This window comes from Colossoma macropomum, unplaced genomic scaffold, assembly GCF_904425465.1.
Source record: "Colossoma macropomum unplaced genomic scaffold, Colossoma_macropomum, whole genome shotgun sequence".
Lineage (NCBI taxonomy): Eukaryota > Metazoa > Chordata > Actinopteri > Characiformes > Serrasalmidae > Colossoma > Colossoma macropomum.
Genome location: NW_023494791.1, coordinates 31,472,533 through 31,497,673, shown reverse-complemented (window position 1 = coordinate 31,497,673; position 25,141 = coordinate 31,472,533). Strand labels below are relative to the sequence as shown.

General features: G+C 38.7%; 1 protein-coding gene across 1 annotated transcript; it reads right to left on the bottom strand.

Moving 5' to 3' along the window:
• Positions 1-932: 932 nt before the first annotated feature.
• Positions 933-22,819, bottom strand: si:ch211-113e8.10 (E3 ubiquitin-protein ligase ZFP91). The gene is made up of 12 exons (XM_036574849.1): positions 21,048-22,819; positions 20,144-20,181; positions 19,423-19,533; positions 17,373-17,412; positions 16,382-16,486; positions 15,065-15,151; positions 14,439-14,606; positions 8,611-8,661; positions 6,817-6,895; positions 3,652-3,766; positions 3,332-3,431; positions 933-2,213 (listed from the first exon to the last, which is right to left on the bottom strand). Exons 1-12 carry the CDS (start codon positions 21,428-21,430, stop codon positions 1,184-1,186), a joined length of 2,307 nt encoding a protein of 768 aa, XP_036430742.1. The 5' UTR covers positions 21,431-22,819; the 3' UTR covers positions 933-1,183.
• Between the last annotated feature and the right edge of the window lie 2,322 nt (positions 22,820-25,141).

Below are 25,141 nucleotides of genomic sequence, written 5' to 3'. Positions count from 1 at the left end.
CTATGTCCACTCTAGTAGACACTCTTGTCAGTCCACCTTGTAGATGTAAAGTCAGAGACGATAGCTCATCTGCTTCTACACAGTTTGGGTTGGTCATTCTCTAGTCCTTCATCAGTGGTCACAGGACGCTGTTGGCTGGAAGTGTTTTTAAACACCTCAGTGTCACTCAGTGGACTGAGAATAGTCCACCAACCAAAAATATCCAGCCAACAGCATCCTGTGACCACTGATGAAGGACTAGAGAATGACCAACACAAACTGTAACCTGCTCTGTGAGGGTCCACTGGCGTCCTGACCACTGAAGAACAGGGTAAAAGGGGGCTAACAAAGTATGCAGAGAAACAGATGGACTACAGTCTGTAATTGTAGAACTACAAAGTGCACCTATATAGTAAGTGGAGCTGATAAAATGGGCAGTGAGCATAGTAACAAGGAGGTGGTCAATGTTACGCCTGATCAGTGTATATGTACATACATACATACATACATACATACTCACTCACTCTCCTCGCCAAAAAAAATAGGGCCCAAAATAATTTTTTTTTCCCTGATGATTTTGGCCTGGTCAGAGTCCAGATTTAAACCCTATAGAGAATATTTGGTCTCACATAAAACACAAACTAGCTCAGCGATGTTTTTCAACTGTTTGAAAAGTGGAAAAAGTCTTCTTTCTGTAAAAGGTCATCTGCAAATTTCACACAGAACTTCAGTATTTAAAGAAATGAAAAAGGAAAAGCAATCTCCTCAAGTTACTTTATTTCTTTAATGATTTGTTGTTAGCCTATTTTTTTGGCCAAGGAGTGTGTGTGTGGGTGTAATATATATATATATATATATATATATATATATATATATATATATATATATATATATATATATATGCAGTGTTCAGAGAAAAAGAACTGGGTGGAACTAAAACACGCTGGAACAAGAAAAAAGTAATATTTTTAAGGGACTAAAACTGTATTATGTACAAAAAGCAACAACTCAAAACACACCTTTTTTTTCCTTGATTACATACACTTCTACAAACCTACCAAACGTTTATATGTGAATACATACAATATATTTATGATCCTATATTTTTAACTTTTGTGGGGAGGTTATACTGAGGAGGCTGAAATACACTAGGCAGTCTTCTGACTTTTTCCTCCATTATTATTATAAAGTGAACTTCATTTCGCTACATCAGTCCATGCTGGATCTGCCCTTCTGAGCTGTCCGTCATAACCTGCTCTTGGCTTTCTCCAGCTGCCTCCCAAACCCCACCCACATTTCCGTTCTCTTCAGGGCCCTTGCCTTCCCAGACAGCTCTGCCCTCTCTTGTGGCAGTGGGAGGAACGTGGGGAGGAGAAGCTGACGATGGTGGAGGAGGTTCAGTTGAGAAACCTAGAGTTCCTCTGCAGTCAGAAGAGGAGGTTTCAGGCAGGTTCTGGGTGAGACTAGAGCCTGTGGAGACAGGGCTAGAGCTAGGGTTAGGAGCTCTAACTATGGCTTGGCTTTGATGTGGTAGCTGCTGGGCCACAGAGAGCAGGGGCAACTGCTGGATCTGCTGCTGATGTGGAACAGCTCTGAATGTCATGTGAAGAATCTGCGGCTGCGTGGGATATGACTGCACGGGTAATGGCTGCACGAGAGTGGCCTGTTGAGTGACTGAGTGTTGAAGGGGCAGCTGCTGTACCTGGGGCTGCTGCTGTTGCTGGGAAACAGGTGTGGTGACAAAATGCAACGGCAGAGCCTGCAGGGTGTGCGTGGAAACTGAGTGTGAAGACCCAGTTCCGCTTCCTAGCTCTTCCTCCGCAGTGGGCAGGGCCAAAGTAACAGGAACCTGCATGTTAGGAAGAGAATGGTCTGGATCTACCACAACCACAGGGCCTACGTGACCAACTTGTGCCAGAGAACCCACTTGGCTCACCGGCACCTGCACAGAGCCCAGCTGTACCTCCTGCATCTGCTCTGTCCGTAGGGCCCCTGTGGGGGCCTCCAGCAAAGCTCCTGGAGTGGTGATGAGGGCACCAGCATTTGCTGCCAAAGCCTCCGCAATCAGAACTTCTGGGTGGCTCTTGGCCTTGTGTGCTACCACACTGTCCTTCTTCTCAAACTTCTTGCCACAGATGCTGCAGGAGAACTGGTAGGAGGCATCCGCATCGTGCTTCTTCATGTGCCAGTTCAGGGATGCCTTCTGGCGGCAGGTGAAGCCACATATCTCACACCTAGGGGGGAGAAGGAGAAAAAGTGACTTAAGGGTGAGTTAGTGATTTCACAAAGAACCAATTAACTAAATAAATAACTAACTAAATAAATAAATAATTATCTGCTGCCGGCAGTGTATTACAAAAATTCACCCGTCCCACAAGACCCACTTGTGTTGTGAGCCATATTTGTACTCATTCTCCGAAAGCTAACAGATATGGACGGAATGGAGCAGTGCCGGAAGTCAGCAGGGGGCAGTGTAACCAACAGTTCACGCCAGACACAATGTCAATTTCTCTTATCGGTAATATAAGTGAAAAGAATTCTCCGTCCACACGACCACCACTGTCTACACTGGTGCCTCTTGCGTCTTTTTCGTAATTGGTACATTATTATGACCTCCTCGTCGCCATGTTTGTTGTTGTCAGAAACTTTTTACTAGTAGTTGTTCTAGTAGTTGATGCACTGCTCAACATCCATGCTACGTGGGCAGTGATAGTTACACCATTTGAAATGGACGTGTTCTTTTTCGAATGTAAAGGGAGTATAAATCCTCTACAAGTCTTTACAATGGCCTGCACAACAACCTCAACCTCAAATGACAGGTTTTTTTTTTTTTTTTATCATTACCTGATATTGTCTTTAATGGCATGTAAGTTTTATCTAATGTCTTATTCAGAATGTTTGTAGTGACCTGCCAAAAGTATTTGCCAGGCATTTTAAAACATAACTGCTGAACATACTGTTTTATAAGCCTACAATTTTTTACACTTTTAATTATTTTTATCTATTACCAACATTACAGCACAAAATGTAACTTCTCTATGGTCCAACAGCATGTTGCTTGTATTTAGCACTATCATCTGTTCAATCACATGCATGTATTTTTGAAGTATTTTAGTTACAAAATATAGAGTAATGTAGCATACCTACCTTCTTTATTTGTATTTAGATTTTTTGACACTCAGTCCACTGCAGACATTTTACTGGCGTTGGCCGTAGTAAAAAATTTAATTTATTAATTAAATTGATTTTACACAACATGGTTTAGTTAAACAGTGTTCCCAGAGGGAAGCCAAGGCATTTTGTGGTGTGTGTGTGTGTGTGTATGAGACACTGTAGCAGGGGACAAACTCACTGCAGAGGTTTTTCTCCTGTGTGGATCATGCGGTGAACAGCCAGGTTATGGGAACTTTTAAAAGCACGAGCACAGAATTCACAGATGTAGTCCCGTTGATCTGCAATGCACAGTTCAGCATGTTCACCATTAATGGGCCAGACAGCAAGTTTAAGTTACATAAGCCAAAAATTCAAGTGAAGTACACAGTCTTTAAATGACTATTTAAATACACATAACCTAATAGCATTTTTTGAGTGTGTGTGTGTGTGTGTGTGTGTGTGTGTGTGTGTGTGTGTGTGTGTGTGTGTGTGTGTGTGTATGTACAACTGTTGTCGTACCTGTATGGTGTTTGGCATGGCGCAGTAACTGTTTCTGGAGCCGAAACAGTCTGCCACAGGAGGGGTGCGGACACACATACTTCTTCTTCATTAAGTGCTGGTATTTAATATGATGCTATAAGAAGGAGAGAAGAAGAAAAAGTGTTCACTCTCAGAGGTTACTATTAAAGGGTACTGTTGAAATAATGTAAACGTTAAAGCATTGACAACTACAAATAATATCAGCCTTTCTCAAGAAAAGCTTTGGAAATAGTTAAATGAACATACTGACTTACATAAAGTCACTATTTGTCGTATTGATATTATTTGTATTTATTGTAATATTTGAACAATTACTGACCAAATAAGCAGCTTTTAAATCTAATTTAGGTGCCTGAAGCTTTTGCACAGTACTGTAGTTAGCCATCCCACTGAAATGGTATGTAAGATGAAAAGCAAAACACTGACCGAGTTTAAGAAGTGATGAGAACTGGATTTCTTTCAGTACTGCTGGAGCTCCAAAAAAGCGGTTCGTCTAGTTTAATGTGTAAGCCATCTTAAGGCATGAATTGCTGAACTATAAGCTTTTGCAGATTTATTGAAATAGCAATAGTTTTCTCTATTCCCCACATTTCTTTGCTTTAGCCTTGTGGGCGGACCATTTGTTTAACTAACTAGCTAAATACAGCCTGAATCATGAAAATAAGTGTCTGGGTGACCAACAGCCTGCTATCACAGCTCAAAATACACATTTCATTAAAGCCTTGTGTTGGACTGAACTTCAGAAAGCATTGTGGAAATGATCCACTCCTGTCTATTTTAAACCTACTCAAGGTCTCAGTATCAGCATTGGAGGGACAAGTGGTGTTGTGCCATCTCTACTTGTTACTAATTAAATCTTCTATTATTACACAAATCACAACCAAGAAATACAAAATGAAAGCCACACTGAATATGAAAAATTTCATTCTGAAATGTTGCGTATCCATTTGTGACAATTTTGGATACAATAACATATTGAAAAGAAAAACAGCTGATGTATAATGGAAAGCACAAACACAATATGACAATATTTTATTGTTATTGTGTTACGCAATATGTTTTTTGGAGCATATTGTGGATATTGTCAAAACTTAAAGGACACTGACCAACTGAATGTTTCACTACAGAGTGAGCATAATTAGCCCTGTTTAAGTAGATTTAGTGCAGTGCAGTAGGTGAAATATGGAATGATGTAGTCATAGTTCTTGATAACAGTTTTTAAATGAAAACTCTAGAAAGGGGTCTACAATGCGTTTTGTTACAACCCCAATTCCAAAAAAGTTGGGACGCTGTGTAAAATGCAAATAAATGTAAATAAAAACAGAATGCAATGATTTGCAAATCTCATAGACCCACATTTTATTCACAATAGAACACAGAACACATATCACGTTGAAAGTGAGACATTTTACCATTTCATGAAAAATATTAACTCATTTAGAACTTGATGGCAGCAATGTATCTCAAAAAAAAGTGGGACAAGGCCATGTCTACCATTGTGTAGCATCCCCTCTTCTTTTAACAACAGTCTGTAAATGTCTGGGAAGTGAGGAGACCAACTGCTGGAGTTTTAGGAGAGGAATGTTGTCTGATGTAGGATCTTAGCTGCTCGACAGTCCTGGGTCTTCTTTCCCGGATTTGTCGTTTCATGATGCGCCAAATGTTTTCTATGAGGTGAAAGGTCTTTACTGCAGGGAGGGCAGTTCAGCACCTGGACTCTTCTACAGCGATAGTGAATGGTGTTCACAGACAATGATTTCTGGAAGTGTTCCTGAGCCCATCCAGTGATTTCCAGTACAGAAACATGCCTGTTTTTAACGTAGTGCCGTATGAGGCCCCGAAGATCACGACCATCCAATATTGACCGTCGGCCTTGTCCCTTATGTACCAGGATTTCTCCAGATTCTCTGAATCTTTTGATGATGTTATGTACTACAGATAGTGGGATATCCAAAGTCTTTGCAATTTTTATGTTGAGGAACATTTTTCTGAAATTGTTCCATAATTTTTAGACACAGTTTTTGCAGACTGCTGAACCTCTGCCCATCTTTGCTTCTGAGAGACTCTGCCTCTCTAAAATGCTCTTTTTTTGTACCCATGATGCAAGTGATTTGCAAATTGCTCCTCTAGCTGTTTGTTTAAAAGGACCACTTTATTTTTCCAGCCTTTTGTTGCCTCTGTCCCAACTTTCAGATGCATTGCTACCATCAAGTAGAGATTTTACAACAAAGTATTCTACTTTTGAGGAAAAGTTTTCTGGCGGAAATGGGAGGAAAGCATCTATAGCTAAAGCGTAAAGCAGAGCAAAGGTAGTCTGCATTTTCGTTTATATTTTTTAACCTAAAAAATAAACCGAGGATCATTATGAGGTTCTACTCAGGATAAAGTCTGTTCATGACAGCAGCGCTGACTTATTAAAGCGATCAGATACGAGAGCTCGCGTGATTTTACCGCGTTAAAGGCTCGAGCTGGGCACGCAGCGCAGTTTTCAGCTGCTTTCACTCTGAACGCTGAATGAATGAAAATTCGCTGGGTGGAGCTTCAGTGAGGAGCCCAGCCAAACACGGAGCCCACCGCGGCAGACCCGCAGGGCCATTTTTCCCATTTTGCGCGATGCACTTTGTCCAATTGTTTCAGCGCAGCCAATAGGAGAGCAGCAGGCGGGTCTGGTGGTTCTTCTCGTCACCTGATAGGACGGATTTATCAGAGAACGCGGCCCATTTTGCGAACACTGCGCGCACATACAGCTGTGAAAGGGGTCCGAGTTCTAATGGAGTTGGGGTCTGAACAAGAAGTGGTCTGAGATCCCAAAGGACCAGAAAGAAGACTGAGTCCTCTTTATAGTTCACTTACATTGTGAACACAAAACGAACTGAGGTCATTTGCAGTTGGTTCCCTTCCAGGTTCACTTTAACAGAACTCGGTTCGGTTCTTTTAAAACGAACTATATGTGAAAACACTGTAACCATTAGATACAAAAATGAGATGACATGAAGGCAAACAGCTTGTTTAACTAATGAAATTGTAATTCTCAATTCAAAGTGCCTGATTATCGATAGACTACTTGTCATCGGAGTTCAGGAGAATGAACATCTGTCTAATCATGTAAAAATCTAACAGCTGTTACTGATTCCTCATGCAAACCTGTAAGTAGCGTGGATGCGCAAGAACCGTCCCACAGCCTTCCATCTCACAGCGGACATACTGCACTGGGGGCTTCTTCCTATGAATGAATGAATGAATTCAGAACCATTAGCCTACTGAGTTTGCACACAGAGGAATAAGACCTCCGCATTTAACCCATCCGTGCAGTGAAACACCCACAAACATGCACACTAGTGAACACACACACTAGGGTGTGTGTTCACTAGTGTTCATTTCGGGCACATGGGCAGCCCTATCCACAGCGCCCGGGGAGCAATTGGGGGTTAGGTGCCTTGCTCAAGGGCACTTCAGTCACGTACCGTCAGCTGAGGGGATCGAACCAGCAACCTTCTGGTCACAAGGCTGGTTCCCTAACCTCCAGCCCACGACTGCCCCATAACAGTAACAATAATGGGATAACAATGTGTTTGACCCAAAATGCAGGAAACAACAGAAAAATTTCGCATAGGCTAGCTGAGATCAACCAGTAAAGCAATTAATTTGTTCTTTGTTATAGACAATTTGTTACAACGTTATGTAAAAATGCTTCTGATTCATCTGCATCTTGGATTTTGGAATGTTACAATTGATTGTAATTGCTTATAATAATATTCAATAAAGTATTCAAGCATTCTTTGGCCAAATACAATTCTTGGACTATTGTCAAAAGTGTAGTGTAGATTTTAATGTCTGTATAGTTACTTGACACATGTATGTTTACATGTACAGCATTTTATAGACTCCAAATACAAGTTAATACTTCTGTGTGAAGTAGGTGACACTACTTTTTAGTCATCTGTCTGACAGAACAGGTATGTTTCCTTGTAATAAAATGTTTCAGTCCACACCGGCTGCACTACAAGCATACCTTATATCTGTGAAAATAATAAACTCCACAGACATCCAGTCAAATCACACACACGTTTTTTATGGTGTCCTAAACTGTTTTTACATCATTAATTTACTTAAATGTGACAACTTCGTTAGTGCAGCTCATGCACCACACTAATATTATATGGAGGCTACTCTTCTCTGATACAGCAGGAAAACATGTGATTGTAATTTCATCACAATAAACAGATTTGCTGTTTGTGCTGTAAAGTTTCAAACCTGCTGTGTACAACTGTTAAGTTACAAGAGAGAAAAGAAGAGCCTGAAGCAGTTACATGACAGAGGCAGAGGTAACTTGCATGGAGGTACTCTGATAAAGATCGCTACAGTTACATATTGGAGATGATTCATCAAGCCTATCATGCCTCCATCATCATCCTCTTTTAGCAGATTTTGCACTGAGCATTTTGCTTTGCTGTCTGATGATTTAAAGTGCTCCCAGATATGATTTCACAGGCATCTTTGCTCCCCTTTAGCTTTAGTAGTCATGTGAAAGGCAGTGCAGGTTGTTTCACTCCAAAGCAAGTTGATGTTTGGCATAGAATTGTGATGTACAGTTCATTTATTCAGAACATAAATATCCATATATTAACAATAACCATTCTATCCAAAGGCCTTTGCTTATGACATTTTTTAAGCTACACTTTTAGTGGTTTAAAAAAAGCTGATGCTTTTGTATAGTTAATAGTGAAACAAACATCAATATTTAAAACAAGTACTGGAGCATTCAAATTATTCAGGCCAGACCTATTAAAAATGTTTCTCAATCATAATAAAATCAAAGTCATCAAATCAAATCATTGTGAATTATGAAGTACCATAAAGCACTAAGTCGTTTCCTAAAGATCTGTAATTAAATCAGACTAAAGGTCAATGTTACACTGTTCAGTGTGGGTGTCCTACCTTCTCTTTGGAAGACGGGGGCTTTTATCATCTTTCCTTCGCCTGCCTCTCCTATTAGATAAGAAAAAAAAAAGTTAGAAAAGAAATGTAAAAATAATAAAAGGGAAAGCAAACATTTTAGTATGGCATCAATATGCTCACTGATGTGTGAACTGTTCTAAACTGCAAGGGTGCTGCAAAACCAAAAAGGGAAAATAATAAGATGGGTTTCTGGTTTTCCCTGGTATTTTGTGTCTGAAACCTCTAGAGCAAGACTGTTTTAGTGCTGGAGTAACAACTAGACAGTATATTTGCTGCAGACCACCTGAACCATTCCCTGAAACAGCTATAACCCTGAATAACATCATACACAACACAAATGTTGTATCAACTTTATTTGTATTGACGTGGTCACTCCTTACATGCCCTATAAAACTGTATTCTCGTGTACCAATCACAATTAGAGCATTGTTTTTAGAGACTCCATTCCACACCCCCCACCCAACACAAACCAAAGATTCTTTAGTTGTGCCTCATCTACCAACTACTATGGAGCAAACGTAAATAGTAAATAATAATAATCAAATAAATAATTACTGTTACAAAAAGTATCCTATGGGCTTTATTTGACAAGATATTTTGAAAAAAATCTGAACAAAGAAAAATCATGACTGTATCCATCTTGTTGCACACATTACTAGTGAGCTGTTGATTGATGCTGGTTGTTGCGAAATTTAGTCCTCAAACAATGCAACTGCATTAAATGCCATAATTAACAGAATTCACATTCTCTATGATGCACGGCCACATTTTCATATCATGATATCATGATGCCATACCACTGTTCTTGAATGATTTGGTGTCTAGCCACAGTGTTAAACTTTAGCAAATTTGTGTCTACACACAGATTATGTGTGTATGTGAATGATTAACTGATAGAGCAAGACCATGCTGACAAAAAAGTCAATTTTTATTTTTTTTATAATTATTTACCTAGAAAGGCCACAGAGTATTTTAAGAGCAATTTTGAAAGTTTGCATCAAAACCCAGAGACTCGTTTGAAAAATGTTCTCAAACAGTTAACAACTACAAAAAACTATACATTTTTTTAATACACTTGTAATTGGAAATTTGTCTGGCGCACTGTACTACATTACAGGAAAACAATTGTGACCATAAATAAATATACATACATGTAATATGTCATAATTAATTGATTTCTATGAAAAGCTACCCCCGGTAACCAGTTTTTTTGAAACTTCACAGATTGTTAGAAAGTGCCTACATCGACACACCATTCAAGTTTCATGATGATTCGTCAATGATAAGCCTGTCAAATGTCTGCTGAATGCTGACTGGCCTATAGCGACCATTAATTTCAACGCATCAAATTGTCCTTAAATTTTTTTTCTAGTCTGTCTAATAGATGCTACTTGCAAAATTTCAGCTTGATCAGATGTATGGATGCTGAGAAACACTTATTTTATACTTATATTTATAGCTACACGCCCCCTAACGATGTATGCACATAAAAATGTATAGGCTACCCCAGAATCTACTCCTGAATAAGCATAAGTTAATTTTTTTTTTTTATAAAGCGTCATAATTATGAATTATTCCAAAAAGGGTTCATTAGCATATGGCAGCCATATTTGTTATAAAAGTAAAAAAAAATTTGAGGTTCAGGCGCTTCTGAATTTTTTGACACCACTTACATCAGAATCGGACAAAAACCATAGCATTTGCATATTATATAAATATGCTATGCGAAAAATCTAGGTAGGCGGAGCTAAATGTTCCAAATTGAAGTAGTTTGTAAGTAGTTTGTCTTGAACCAAGGAATCAGGAAAAAAATAGATTTGGCTCTAAAAAATTTGGTTTAGGAATTAAAGAGCCAAACGCTGTGCTGCGCCAAACACTGTGCTGCGAAATAGCGCCCCATTTGTACTTATGTCGTGCGGCTGAGTTGCAGGAGGGACTACTACCGACTGCCTAAGTTTCATGTCTCTAGGACTTACAGTTTGGTCTGGGCTAATAATAACATCAAACAAATAAACTGTGTGCTTGGACCCTAAAAGTTGCTTAAAAAATTTCATTGCACACGTCATTTAGCAGCCATTTTCATTTTCAAAACATATTCAAAGCTAATGTCCACTTGTAAGTTTTTAGGAGAAGCAGGAAGTTTATTCTTCAAAACTGCAGCTGTACATAAAATACAAAAAAAAATTTTACCAATCAAACTGTTAAATCCAAAAGGTGTAAGATTTGTTGCACTCCCTATAGTATAGTTTAACAGTTGTGAAAATCTTTTACTAGTTTACAACGGACACATGAACACAAGTAGTTTATAGGTAGTTTGGGTCTAATTTATTAAGGCATGTATGCGTCTCAGCTTAATTTAATTTACTCTTTTCTCTACTAGAAGGAGATCGTTAAAAATGATCCGTCTTTAAATGCCTACCAAGGAGGAATTTTCAGTACAACCCTAATCAACTTGTTTTGGGCCAGGTTATTAGTACTGGCCGTCTATTCTTAAAGAGTAACTACACCCTAAAACCTTTATTTTTCATTCACAGCTGAAATGTATCACTCTGTAATAATAAAATAAACCAGCCTTGCTTGAAATGTGAACACATCTTTCCAAACTGTAAAAAATATTATTTTTATCGTGGTTAGTTCGGCCTCTGCAGTGCCCCTCTGGTTCAACTCTGCTACAGGTGCGGATGATGCGTCATCGTACTTTGGTACGCAAACCAAGTCAACCAATGTTACCACCCCTTTATGCCCTAGTCGTGCCGCTCTCATAAATATGAAAGCATAGGAGCCTATGCTTTCCCATAGGAGAGAGAACTTCAGCGCCATTTTGGATCTTCTTCTATACATATTGTCTCATTGCATTTAGCTTATTTCACATTCTAGATAGTTATTATTGCTAATTCTTAGTTATTATATTTGTAGATATTGTAGTTTTTAGCCTTTTAGACTAAACTAGCCTTTTAGTCTTAGCAAGGTTACTTTAGCTAAAGTTAATTAGCTAGTTATATTTAACATTTAGTCTTTTAAATATAGTTTTTCAAATTGTTGAATTTTTGAATTTAGCTTTTCTGGGTTGAGAGCAGTGGGCTGAACATGTGCTTACTATGGATGTAAAAGCAACACTGGATTGCACACATTTCACAATAATCCAACACGGGCCAGCCAGTGGTAACGCATGATCAGCAAGCATGCTTGCAATGCAGACTTTGATGGGGGGAGTCTCTCCAACTTTATGGAGGTAAAATAGGTTACATGCCTGAGCAACATCTTCGCCTGAATCCTGATGTTGTCCCTTTATCTGCAGAGCACCTAAGGTAAGTTTGTGTCATCTCTTACTATAGAGCATTTTGTTCAAATTAAGCATGTTCTCACATGTCTGTGTTTAAAACCGAAGAAAACAATCTAATTATAATTTAACTTCATGTGTGGATAATGTCATTAAATAGTATTTTTCCCCACTGATAAAGAGTTGGCGCAATTTTTTTTTACTGAGTTTTTCCACTGTCAGCTAGGATAAGTCAACCTGCTAGCTAGCTAAACATACAACGGAGCAAATTATTTACTATTGCAGTAAGTGTACAAAAAGTGAGTGCCAAGTCATATTTTGGGGATGGGCATTTTAGGTACTCAAATGTAGCCGTCTGAAAAACAAAAGAGAAAACAAACTAGCTATAACCTACATTTGCACCACACCATGCAGGCCATGACAACAACGAGCCTTTTGGTGCGAAATGCAGTTGCTAGACTGGCAAACCTAAAATTCACGGCACCAGCAATCATCCAAGAGTTTTGCAAGCCATCGTGTACTGTTGTTGTGCCAGCTCCAGACCTGGAGCCCCCACTGCTCTGCATAGGTTTGTGTTATACATTTAGCTAGCCAACTAGCTCGCTATCTTAGCGGAAACTGAAAAACACTGCAAAAAATTGAGCCAACTCAAAATGTTTGTCACTTTTTATTAGATGTAAATAAACAATTAGATGGCATCATCCACATATGATTGTTCTTCACTGCTTTGTGCAGCGAAACTTACAAGTCTCTCTAATGATAGGGAATTTAGCTAATCAACACTGCAATGTCATACATTCAAATATTCAAATATTCAAGTAGGTAAGTACTAAAATTTGCGATTTTCGTGTGGTATTTTGTGAGTCAACTTGGTGGTTATTTGACATTTACTCATGCCTGTCCCTATTTTACTAAAGTATAAGAAAAGAACTATAAGATAATAACAGTACAACAACATTTCCTTTTTTAGGCAAAAAACCATAGAGGAATAGCATGTCAGACTGATTCACCGGGCCTGCTTGATGCCTTTGTCCAGGCACATGTGAAACCATCCACAAGGTTTAAAGGTAGGTACAGAGATTTAGAGCTCACTTGTATTGTCCACTGTGCAGATATGAAAGTCTGCATTATTATCATTTTTATTATTAGGGTTCAAGCATGCAGGGCGTGGTTGAGGAGAAGAGACCATAAGTCACAGACACCACATTTTTTCCTGATTCCTTGGCTCAAGACAAACTAATTTGCAATTCAGACCATTTAACTCTGCCTACTTAATTTTTTTTTTTGCATAATTGCATAATATGCAAAACCTACTTTTGCAAACTAGTCCTACATTTTTCACTCAATTCTCATACAACTGCTATCAAAAAATTCTAAACATCAATAATTATCAAAAACATTTTGACTTTTGTAAACAATATGCTGCCATATGCTAATCAACCCCTGTGAAATATTTATAATGAATTTAAAATTCTAAAGTATCATCCAAAAAATTTTAAACTTCAGATCCTTATTCAAGAGAAGATTCTGAGGTAGCCTATCAATTTTGGTGCAAGTATATCAATAGGGGGCACTGTTATTGCTAAATAACTTTCTCAGAACTTTCTCAAGCTGATATTTTGCAGGCAGCATCTACTAGACAGACTATAAATCAATCTGCAAGGACAAGTTGATACGTTGAAATTTATGGCCACCATCAGCCAATAAGTTTCCTTTGATAGGCTTAACATTGACCAATCATCATGAAACTTGAATGGTGTCATCATGAAACTTGAATGGTGGCACTTTTGAAAAACCAGTGAAGTTTCACAAGATATTGGCCATTGGGGGTACTATTCATGAAAGTCATTATTACATATTTACATATTTTTATTCATGACGACTAAACTGGTTTCTTGTAACGTAGTACAGAGGGCTAAACAAATTACAAATGTATTAAAAATGCATTTTTGTTTTTTTTGTTAACTGTTTGAGAATAACACATTTTGAACTAGTCTCTGGGTTTTGATCCTTGTAGCCTCCATTATTTTACTTAATCCAAACTGATGATAGAAACCGCTTTGACATATCATAACTTAGTGTAAGTTACTTGTGGCCAAGCTTATTGGCTTTTCTACTCCTATTAAACCATTTTTTTGCATGATCAGACTGGACTCTGTAAAGCCTGTGTTATTACTTCATTCCTGGACTATGATTTTTCATTGCTTTTACCATCAGGTCAGAGGTACAGGTCTACAGTGTGTAGTAACGTTTGTTTTGGGATTAGATTGTGTTAATTTCTATATCCAAGTACATTTTATACATACATTCTTTTTGAGCTTTACCCCTTTTAATGTGTTATTATTACTGTATTATCGTGTTATATCTAGTGCTTTTTACTTTTAGAGACTTGTTTTCTGTTGCTGTTTTAACGTTTTTCTGATATTTTGAATTCTCTTTTTATGAGGATATCAAGTACATCATTATCATTAATTAGCCATTAATTAATACCATTACTGAAATGGCTACTTAAAACAATGTTACTCACTTCCTAGGAGGCTCTGCACCCTCCCCGAATTCCACCTTCACATCCACTCCGTCTCCTCCTTCTTTCTTCACCTCTGCCTGCACCTCCTTCTCTTTCTCCACTACAGCCATTTTCTCTTTTTTCTCCCGCAGCCTGGGAGGGGCTTTGCGTCGTGACTTAGGAGTGTCCCTTCAAGAAGCCAAGATCAGAATAAGAGATTTTCATTTGGATTATTTATATAAAAATTCCTCATTGACTCATAGGCGTGCAAAAACATAGACTACCACTCCGAAGTTTGGAATCACTGTTTTCAAAAATACAAAAAGCCTGCGATTATGTTTATAAATGATTCTGATGTGTTAGTGATGCTATGTCACAAAGCTCAAAAAATAGTAATAAAACAAACAAATTTAAAACTGTTCCATTAAAACTGAATTTACAACAGACAATTACCATAAACAGACAATCTTCATTTAACAACTTTGTTATTAAATTATCATTAAAAAATACTTAGACTGACTGTAAATATTTTTCATTAAGTCATCTAAAAATATTTTCTGGTGTGACTGTGCATGTTAATGTGACAGTTGATTCCAAAGTTTTGAATGGTAATATACGTGCACATAGAAATCACACACATGCGTTACCTCTCAGATTTAGGGTCATAGCTCTGGTCATTCAGGTCGTCTCTAAAGGGTACATCTTCATCACTGCTGATTCCTACGTCATCATCACTGAAACATAGACAGAAACAGTCAGTGCAAAGCAATCAAACTTAATTACACCTTTCACTACGTTTCATCATTCAGTATATATTAACAGCAGGACACACTGTCCACTACCAGAAAGAAGATGCCAGAAATCATAATTGTTGTACTGACCAGCACTAGGGGTGTAACTACACAGGGTTTCAGGTTGGACATGATTTTCAATTCTATAGTGAAGCTTTGATTTGATTTTTGAAACTTTACGTGTTTAAAATGTCTTGCTTCTAGAGAGCTCTAACACAGTCTAACACAGTCGCGTGCAAAATGTTTGTATATCCCCATGATGTTAAGTTAACAAATCTTCTACAAGGAACATAATTAATCCCTTTTTTAAAAACTAATTTTAGTGCAAATTTTTATATATTTGCTGAGTTTACATAACAGAAAAAATAAAAAAATAATAAAATGTGCAATAATTTTGGCACAGGCCACATTTCTGTTTTATAATTTTCCTTACCAGGTATATCTAGCAAACTAATAGTAATTGTGCATTAAAATGTGAAGAAATGTATTCTCTGTTTAGGATGTATACTTATTTTCACTCACAAAATCAAAACAATGTGTAATTTGACAAAGGACATCAAAACTTTCACATACAACTGTGCAACACATATTAGCTTGGTCTAGAAAAACTACAGAATACTCGTAGAATGTATAAATTCTTCGGAAAAAAGTCCAGTAATGTGTGCCTATATACATCACGCCATGGCATGTATTACAGCATGAAAATATCTGACAAAAGTCTGTTTTCAAAGTTCTGCTGATTTAATTATTGGATTTACTGTAAACCGCTCCTTGACCTTTTCCAGTTGTAAGTAATAATAGCCATTAAACCTTATAATAAAACAGTGTGCTCCGTTTTTGACTATTTGCGCAGAGGACGTCAAATCCTCTGTAACAGGTCTTTAATGGCAAATGTAAAGGTGTGCATCTCTGTAAAACTCCATTTGAAGGCCACAAGGTTGAGCTGTGAATCCCAAACAGTCTCACTAAAACGTATGCGTCCCAGGTCCCGATTACATCCTAAGTTTTTCATGAAAAAAGAATATTAGCCAATCTCCTTCTTAAGCATTTACTGACTCACTAACACCACCTGCTGACCAATACCTTCCTTGGAAACCCCTTTTCTGGTCGTGGACAAATTCAATTGTAAACCTCCAGAACTGTATAAAAAACTCCATCAGTGCAGTACTATACCTCTGGCACTGCGGCTGGTAGTTCTGGTCTTTCAGGTCATCCACATACGGAGGCTCTTCCTCACCCAGGACATCATCCTCCTCTCCTTCTGTCTTTTTTTGATCACTGAAGAAGCACATTAAACACATTTGACTTTGGCTGAACGATACAAACAAAACAGTATCCTGATTATATCACTACCTGTTGAAATTTAGATACATATTGCGATGTATTAAAAACACACTATTTAATTAGTAACGTAGCATTAAAATGGGCCCGCATTATTTGACCAAAATATTTTACTTCTCTCTCAATTATTTTGTTCCTCTATACAAAAAAATCTGAAATTTCTCAGGAAGCTCACAGAACACAGTAAAAAAAATGTGATTGGTTAGAAGACTTTTTATTTGCTTATTGATTATATGATATAAATATCAATTTTGTGATCAATGAATGATTAAAAACAATATATTGTGCAGACCTGTTAGAACTTTACAACCAACACAGACAACAAGCACAGAAACTACAAAGGCACTCCACATGATCATGTCTAGGGAGGCACAGAAATGCTAATTTTTCTACAATTGATGCTGAGTACCAATCCTTACATAGCTGCCAATTCCAAGTGATAGCATCATTTTGTGCAAGCCCTGTATGTGGCTGTAATGTGGCCAACATTAATCTATACAGACCTATGAAATAGTCAATCAATCAATTCTCAATCAATTGTACCATACAAATACTTTGTTCAAAAAACAACTGACAAGATGGTAAGAATCAGATTAAACGAATATGTTCACTTTTAATTAATCCTCTTACACTGTTGCTTGTCTACACTCACATCTGAAGGATGTATGCCAGTCAGTGCACAAAGATTTTCGTCACACAACACCACGCTGTCTGTATGTTAATGCCAATATTTTTATGTAATAATAGAATTTCAGTACTGATACTGATGTTGGTGCATGTCCAGTCCTTTATGCATGTGTATTAAATGTAAAAAGCTTATCACCTTTCTCCTGTCCTCTTGCCAGCTGCCTTGTCTGTTTCCACTGTGGAAATGTCAGATGAAATTACAATTATAAAAACAGAAATTGCACAACAAACTCAAAATCAATTTCATCAAAAGCAAAAAATGCTAATATCTGCAAATATCTCAGTCCAAAGCCTGACTATGATTTCTGATGTTTCTAACAGCTTCACAATATATTCAGTATGAGATCGAGGACAAAAAAAATTATACACACTATATAGGCAAAAGAAAGTCTGCATGAGATTACTGGACATCCCATTCCAACCCCTTCCATTTTTGAGACTATAATATAGCCTCCACTCTTCTGGGAAGACTTTCCACACGATTCTGGATTATGTCTGGGGGTATTTCTCCCCATTCAGTCAAAGGAGCAGTGGTAAGGTCAGACTAGGGATGGACAATATGACTAAATTTTAATCACTGTGTCACAATTATGCAATTAAGATTGCGCTTTTCTAAGCATATTGTGAATATCATGAGTACGTAAAGCACCAACTACATATTTCAACACAAATTCCAACAATAAGTCCTCCATTTTACAAACTGGACTTTTGACAGTGTTTGTAAAACACTGAACAAATGTAGTTGTGATCTATTATAATTACTGAATTTTTTTCTATGTGGCACTAAAGGTTCAATTTTGTCTGTTCCAACTTATTAAACCTCACAAAAACTAACCATCGTGATACATATTGTGTATCGTGAAAACAGCCTGAAGTATCATGATATAATATTTTTGACACATCACCCACCCGTAGGTCAGGCATTGATGTTAAACAAGAAGATCTGGCTTGCAATCGACATTTCAGTTTATGCAAATAGCATTCAGTGGGGCTGAGGACAACGTTAATGCAACAACATACACTATATAGACAAACGTATTGGGACACACCGCCTAATTACTGAGTTCAGGTGTTTCAGCCATACCCACTGTTGGATGACAGTTGGATGAAATTAAACACATAGCCTTGCAGTCTCAATAGGCAAACAATGGCTGTAGAATGGGTCATACTGACTGTGGCACTATCATAGGATGCCACCTCTGCCGCAAGTCAGTTTGTGAAATTTCTGTCCTGCTAGATCTGCCCCTGTCAACTATAAGTGCTATTACTGCGAAATGGAAGCATATAGGAGCAACAACAGCTTAGCCATAAAGTGGTAGACCACGTAAACTCACAGAGTGGGGCCGACAAACGCCCAGCATGCTGCCCCTGGACTCTGAAACAGTGGAAACGCGTTCTGTGGAGTGATGAATTAGCTTCCCTATCCAGCAGCAATGGCAATCACTGGCTGGAGTAATGTAAAACATGCCACTCAACAGCTCAGTTTTAACTCCAGAAACATGCTGTCTGGAGTGATAAATCACTTTTCACTAGTAATCTGATGGACAAGTTTTGGCATACAAATCCATGTACACTGCATGGACAAAAGTAATGGGACACCCCATTCTAAATCCATAGGTAATAATATTGAGTCAGTCCCCTCTTTGCAGCTATTACAACGTCCCCTCTTCTGGGAAGGCTTTCTACAAGATTTTGGAGTGTGTCTGTGGAAAAAAATATGAAAAAGGGCCAAACTTCAAAAATTCAGAACTAAAAAAGTACTTAGAGTAGAGCTATAGGATTTTGCAAGGTCCCATGAATTTAATAGAAGTTTATTTTTTTTTAAAGAAAATCCATGAAATAAACTACAAGGGCTAGGTGAGCTGTGCAAGTGTGAAGAACCTACAAAGGCTCCAATGACAGTTTTTCCTAGAACTGTACATCCAAGCCAAGAACCACTGTATGTCAAACCCAAGAACCATTTAGAAAGCTTAATTTAAGAGTGTACCAGAGTAATGTTGTAGTGTTTTTTATAACACAATTACTTCACAATTAATAGCCATTAGGCCTTAATCACTGAGGAAAGCATAGAAATGTGGCATGTCAAAAGGTTGTTGGTGGTGTTCTTTAATCTTAGATAAGTTTCAGGATCACCATTATGCTGCAAAGGACACATTCAAAATCAAAAGTGAAACACTCTTCATTACCACATAAAGTCTCTGCTTCTGGTTCGCTCTTGCACACAACCCGGGTTATACTCTTCTGAGGCCATGAAGAAGGAGTCCTGCTGCGGCTCTGAGTCCGCCTGCCACCACCCGCTGTAGAGAAAGAAGGGCGAGTGTGACCACGTTTATAATGGCCTCATCCTACAATTACAGCTGTTTGTTGCCAGGGCTGCAACTAAGGATTATTTCTGTAATCTATTACTTTTATTAATTTATTGACCACTACTTTAATAGACTTAAAGTACCACAACATGCTATTTATTCTCTTATTAGAAGAAACAGTAGCGTGTTACAATGTGTCAGAACGACTATATGGATCATTTGAATATTACAGTGCATTAAAACAAAGAACAGCCATATCGTTCCCTATACGCATTACAATCTGTCAGAATGACCACATGCATTATTATAGAGTGCTTTTTAAAATCAAACAGTAGAAGGCATATTGTCCCCTACACTTGAGGCACTGCATTACAGTGTGTGAGACTGACCATGTGGCTTGTTATAGAGCACCTTTTAAAATCAAACAACAGAAGCCATATTGCCCTCCACACTTCCTGTAATATACTGCAATCTGTCAGAATGACTGTGTGGATCATATGAACATAGTATAGCATTATAAAAGCTTCAGTTTTTATGTAAACCTGAACCCTCCGTGGTTAATCGTTGCAGCCCTATTTACATCACATTAAACTCCTATTACCTCGAGTGCTGCTGCCGGCATCCTTACTCTCTCCAGACCTTAGATGAAATAGAAAGAAGAAACTAATCAATTCAGCAAAGCAGATTACAGTACACATTTTGATAACAGAGGACATCTGTACAGATGAACCTCTCGACCAGAAAACACAAAGTGTTTAGAAACATTTGATCGCAATCTATAGATGCAAAGGAGGACAAACTGAGACTTCAGGTCAAGACGTAGATCAACGTTTGGATCAAATGTTTGGATCAAATGTAAATCTGTGTCGACACAAAGTATGTCTTGCTTTGCAGTTTCACGTTTAACATTAGAAATGGCATTCGATTCAAATCAGTGTTTTTCAACACATTATTTGCAGTAATGTGTTTTAACTAACTATTCAGCTAAAATCAGCTAAGAAAATAGACCGTCTTGAGTTGAATTGGATGTGTAAGAGCAGGAAACACCAAAGTAAAATGGGCAGGAAACAGGAATTCTCTGACAAGGGTCGGAAAGCACTGCCCCGAGTTCCATTCCTGTAAGATCTTCGTCCAGCACAATTTGGTGGCTATACCCAAACACACCTGATTTAACTCAGCAGTTAGTTACCAGTTTAATAGGTATGTCTGAGCAGGAGAATCACCAAACTGTGCTGAACCAGGCCCCCTAGGCCCAAAACCTGATGACCTCTGCTGAAAGATCATGGTCTGCATCTGGCATTTCTCCTGTTGAAGGAGCCTATACTTTGCAGCTCCTGCGCGGTATTATGCAGGCAGGATCCGGCGGCAGAACAGAGCTGACACGGGACTACTATATACTCTCACCCTGCACCACAACACCTGTAACTTTCACGGTTCTCACCAGCTTCTTCTACATTTTGCAGTGAATTTCAATCTGTTAGGAAGAATATAACTGAAGCTCGTACCGTCCGGCCGGGCCACTCTCTTTGCCCGCCTCTGTAGCTTTGCTCCGCCGCGGCGGGGCAGCTTTCCTCCGCCGACTCTCCTCCACCAACTCTTCGTCCCGGTGCTCCTTTTTCTCGCTGTGCTTCCACGCTGGAAGAGCTCTAGCCGACCGGTCCCGCAGCACTCGCCCAGATCCAACTGCATTCGCGCCGGCGCCGTTCGCGTTAGTGTCCAACTCTCCCGGGCTTTCCCTTGCCTTCAGCCGACTAGGGCACCGCCCTCGCAGCAGCTTCTTTGGCGTCTCTGACTGACTGTGGTCCGGGGATTTCTGTGCGGCCTTCTCCACGCCACACTTCTCCTCTTTGTTGTCCGAGAGCTGACCATCGCCGTGTTGCAGCTCCATCACCTCTTTTAACCTCTAAGCCTGCTTTTCGTTGCAGCTTAAAGATCATACACAAATGTGACCAAGCGTTGAGAGGCATAAAATATGAAAACAGTTTGCCGTGTAAAGGCCGGGATCCAACAGCCAAACATATTGCGCCCACTCTCGCACGTTCTGCGCATAAACGTTTATATATATGTACAAATATTTAATCCTTAACTGAAAACATACTTAAGCTACCTTATTATAACTATGCAAAAATCAATTTTAAAGACCCAGCCACTCTTTGCAGTTCTTAAAGCCACAGCATCGACACACAAAATCGCTCGTTGTTCGGTTTCGTCTTTGTTGCGTCTCCTTTAAGCCAAAAACTAAAGAGGAAGGAAAAAAAAGTCCAATGGCGACTACCAATGGAGAGGCGCGGTATTGCCTTTTTTTCTTCCCCCACCTGTATTTCTATATAATTATAATATTCATTGGTGCAAAGTGGACAGGAGGACACTTTTTGAAACTAGATATGTATTTTATTTCCTAAAGGAAATACCAGTGTTTACAAAGCAAAAATAAAAAAGTGAAATAGAAAAGGTAAAAACTACAAAGATATTAAATATTGATAGATAGACAGAATGGACTGGCAGCCATGGTGTTTTCTGCCTTCCACCCAATGAGCGCTGGAATAGGCTCTAGCAGCCCCCGCGGCCAATTAGGATAACGGTTTAGAACATGTGTAGATAGATAGATATGGGAGGAACGAGGGTTGAAAAATCTAAAAGACACAACTGAAGAAAGCAAACAACAAGTCCTTCTTGAGATAACGTGGATGAGCAGGAAGAGCAGGAAAAACCCAAGGCAATGTGCAAGGAAGAGGTATTCTCTGACAAAGTTTGGAAAGCACTGCCCTGAGGAACATGTTCTATAGCAGGAGTCATCAGTTCCATTCCTGGAAAGTCTTCATCCAGCACAATTTTTTGGCTATGCTCAAGATTCAACTCAGCAGTTGGTTAGCAGCTTACCAGGTGTGTTTGAGCAGGAGAATCACCAAACTGTGCTATACCAGGCCCCCTAGGCACAGAACCTGATGACCTCTGCTAAAAGATCATGCTCTGCATCTCTCCTGCTGAAAGAGCCTTGGCTCTGCAGCCTCTGCATGGCATTATGCAGGCAGGACCCAGGGCGGTGCTCTGTCAGCCACAGGATGAGAACAGAGCTGACACAGGGCTTCTATACACTCTCACCCTGCACCACAACACCGTTTGGCTGGGCTGCTTGCTTTGCCCGCCTCTATTGCGTTGCCCTGCCATGGCGAGGCAGCTTTCCTCCGCTGACTGTAGACAGACAGACAGACAGATAGATAGAGATTGCTGACAGACAGACAGACAGATAGATAGATAGATAGATAGATAGATAGATAGATAGATAGATAGTGGTGTGTGTGGCATGTGTGTATGTATTTGTGGTGTGTTTATGGTGTGTGGTGTGTTTGTGATTTGTATGTGGTGCATGAGTTGTGTTTATGTGGTGTGTGTTGTATGGCGTGGCATGTTTGTGTGGTGTGTGTGTGTTTGTGTGTGTATGGTATGTGGTGTGGTGTGATTGTGATTTGTGTGTTTGTGGTGTGTGTATGTAGTGTGTTAAGTGTGTGTTATGTTTCTGGCATGTATGGTGTGTGGTGTGTTTGTGGTGTGTTGAGCGTGTCGTGTTGAGTGTGTGTGTTGTGTGGTGTGGTGTATGTGTGTGATGTTGTGGTTACTATATAGAGCTTTTTACAACAGGAGTTGTCACAAAACAGTGGAAATTATGGATTTAACGTAGCAGGAGATTTTCAGTACCAGTGTATTTAAGTTAACAAAGATAGACCGATCTATGTGTGTGTGTTGTGTGTGGTGTTTGTTTGGATTTTAGGGTTGATTGTGATTTGTGTGTATGTGGTGTGTTGCCAGGGATACCATAACAACCACCTAGCAGTCCCCTATCCACCACTTGGGATACCATAGCAACCACCTAAAAACACCTTCCCTAACTAACTGGGAAACCATAGTAACCGCCTAGCAACCACTTGGGATTCTATAGCAACCACCTAGCAACACCCTAGCAACCACCTCAGATACCATAGGAACCACCTAGCCACACCTTACCAACCAACTGGGATTCCATAGTAACCGCCTAGCAACAACCTAGCAGAAAGTGGGAACCATTTAAGCTGCACAAACATTCTGCGCATTGCATCACAATATAATTGTATATAATCTATATTGTTATCTGATTCATATTATTCTTGTTAAGTTGGCTTGAAAAAGCCAGCTTACTGTTCTTCGTAATCTTCTTCTTATTATTATTAAGTTGGCTTGAAAAAGCCAACTTACTGTTCTTCGTAATCTTCTTATTATTATTAAGTTGGCTTGAAAAAGCCAACTTACTGTTCTTCGTAATCTTATTATTATTATTATTATTATTATTACTAATATTATTATTAAGTTGGCTTGAAAAAGCCAACTTACTGTTCTTCGTAATCTTCTTCTTCTTCTTATTATTATTATTCCACGCTCAAAATTTAAACAGTTTCTCCTCCTACAGTTTTCAACGTAGAGCCACGAAACTTTGCAGGATCGTAGATCCTATACCCGAATAGTGTGCTTGTGCTTTTCTAAGGAATCCGATGTACGGTTTTCGTACAGCGGACGAAAAACGGACGATTTTTTTCCCATAGGAATGAATGGCCGGAATGTTGGCAACATTCAAATTGATGTCACAATGGCCACCTCTCTCACACACATATTCAAACTGACGCACGGAACACTTAGTCTCACATGCTCACAGCCTAATGCTGAGTAGTATCAACACACATAATGAATTTTTTAAGGTGAAACTGCTTTTAAGGTGGAACTTCAATAAGCATAATAATAAATTTAAGGTGGAACTGGTATTAACATAGCACTAAATTTAAGATGGCACAGAATTTAAGGTGGAATGTCAATTAACATAGCATTAAATTTAAGGTGGTACCGCTATTAACATAGCGCTAAATTTAAGGTGGAACAGGATTTAAGGTGGAATTTCAATTAACAGCATTCAATTTAAGGTAGAACTGCTAATAACATATCACTAAATTTAAGGTGGAACAGAAATTAACATAGAACTTCAATTAACATAGCACTAAATTTAAGATGGCACAAAATTCAAGGTGGAACTTCAATTAAAATAGCATTAATTTTAAGGTGGAACTTCTTTTAAGGTAGCAATGAGTTTACACTGAATTTAAGGTGGAACTGCATTTGTGTTAGCACTGAATTTAAGGTGGAATTTTAATTAACATAGGAATAAAACTGAGGTGGCACAGAATTTAAGGTGGAATTTCTTTTAAGGTGGCACCAAATTTAAAATGGAACTCTTTTTAAGGTGGCGCTAAATTTAAGGCAGAACTTCAATTACCATAGCATTAAATTTAAGGTGGAACTGCTATCAACATAGCACTAAATTTAAGATGGCACCGAATTTAAGGTGGAACTCTCTTTAAGGTAGCACTAAAATTAAGATGGCACAGAATTTAAGGTGGAACTCTCTTTAAAGTAGCACTAAAATTAAGATGGCACAGAATTTAAGGTGGAACTTCAATTAACATTGCAATAAAATTAAGAGTGCACAGAATTTAAATAAAACTATTTAAACAGCTTGAACACACTCTACAGCCATCAGGTAACATCATTTTCACCATTATCTACAGCTTTAAACCTC

Bases quoted from the DNA above. Each gene is read 5' to 3' on its own strand.
- si:ch211-113e8.10 (XM_036574849.1), bottom strand. From the start codon at position 21,430: ATGGAGCTGCAACACGGCGATGGTCAGCTCTCGGACAACAAAGAGGAG. The intron at 6,896-8,610 runs GTAGGACACCCA...ATTCATTCATAG, and splicing joins CCCCGTCTTCCAAAGAGAAG to GAAGAAGCCCCCAGTGCAGT. The intron at 3,432-3,651 runs GTACGACAACAG...TGTGCATTGCAG, and splicing joins CCATGCCAAACACCATACAG to ATCAACGGGACTACATCTGT.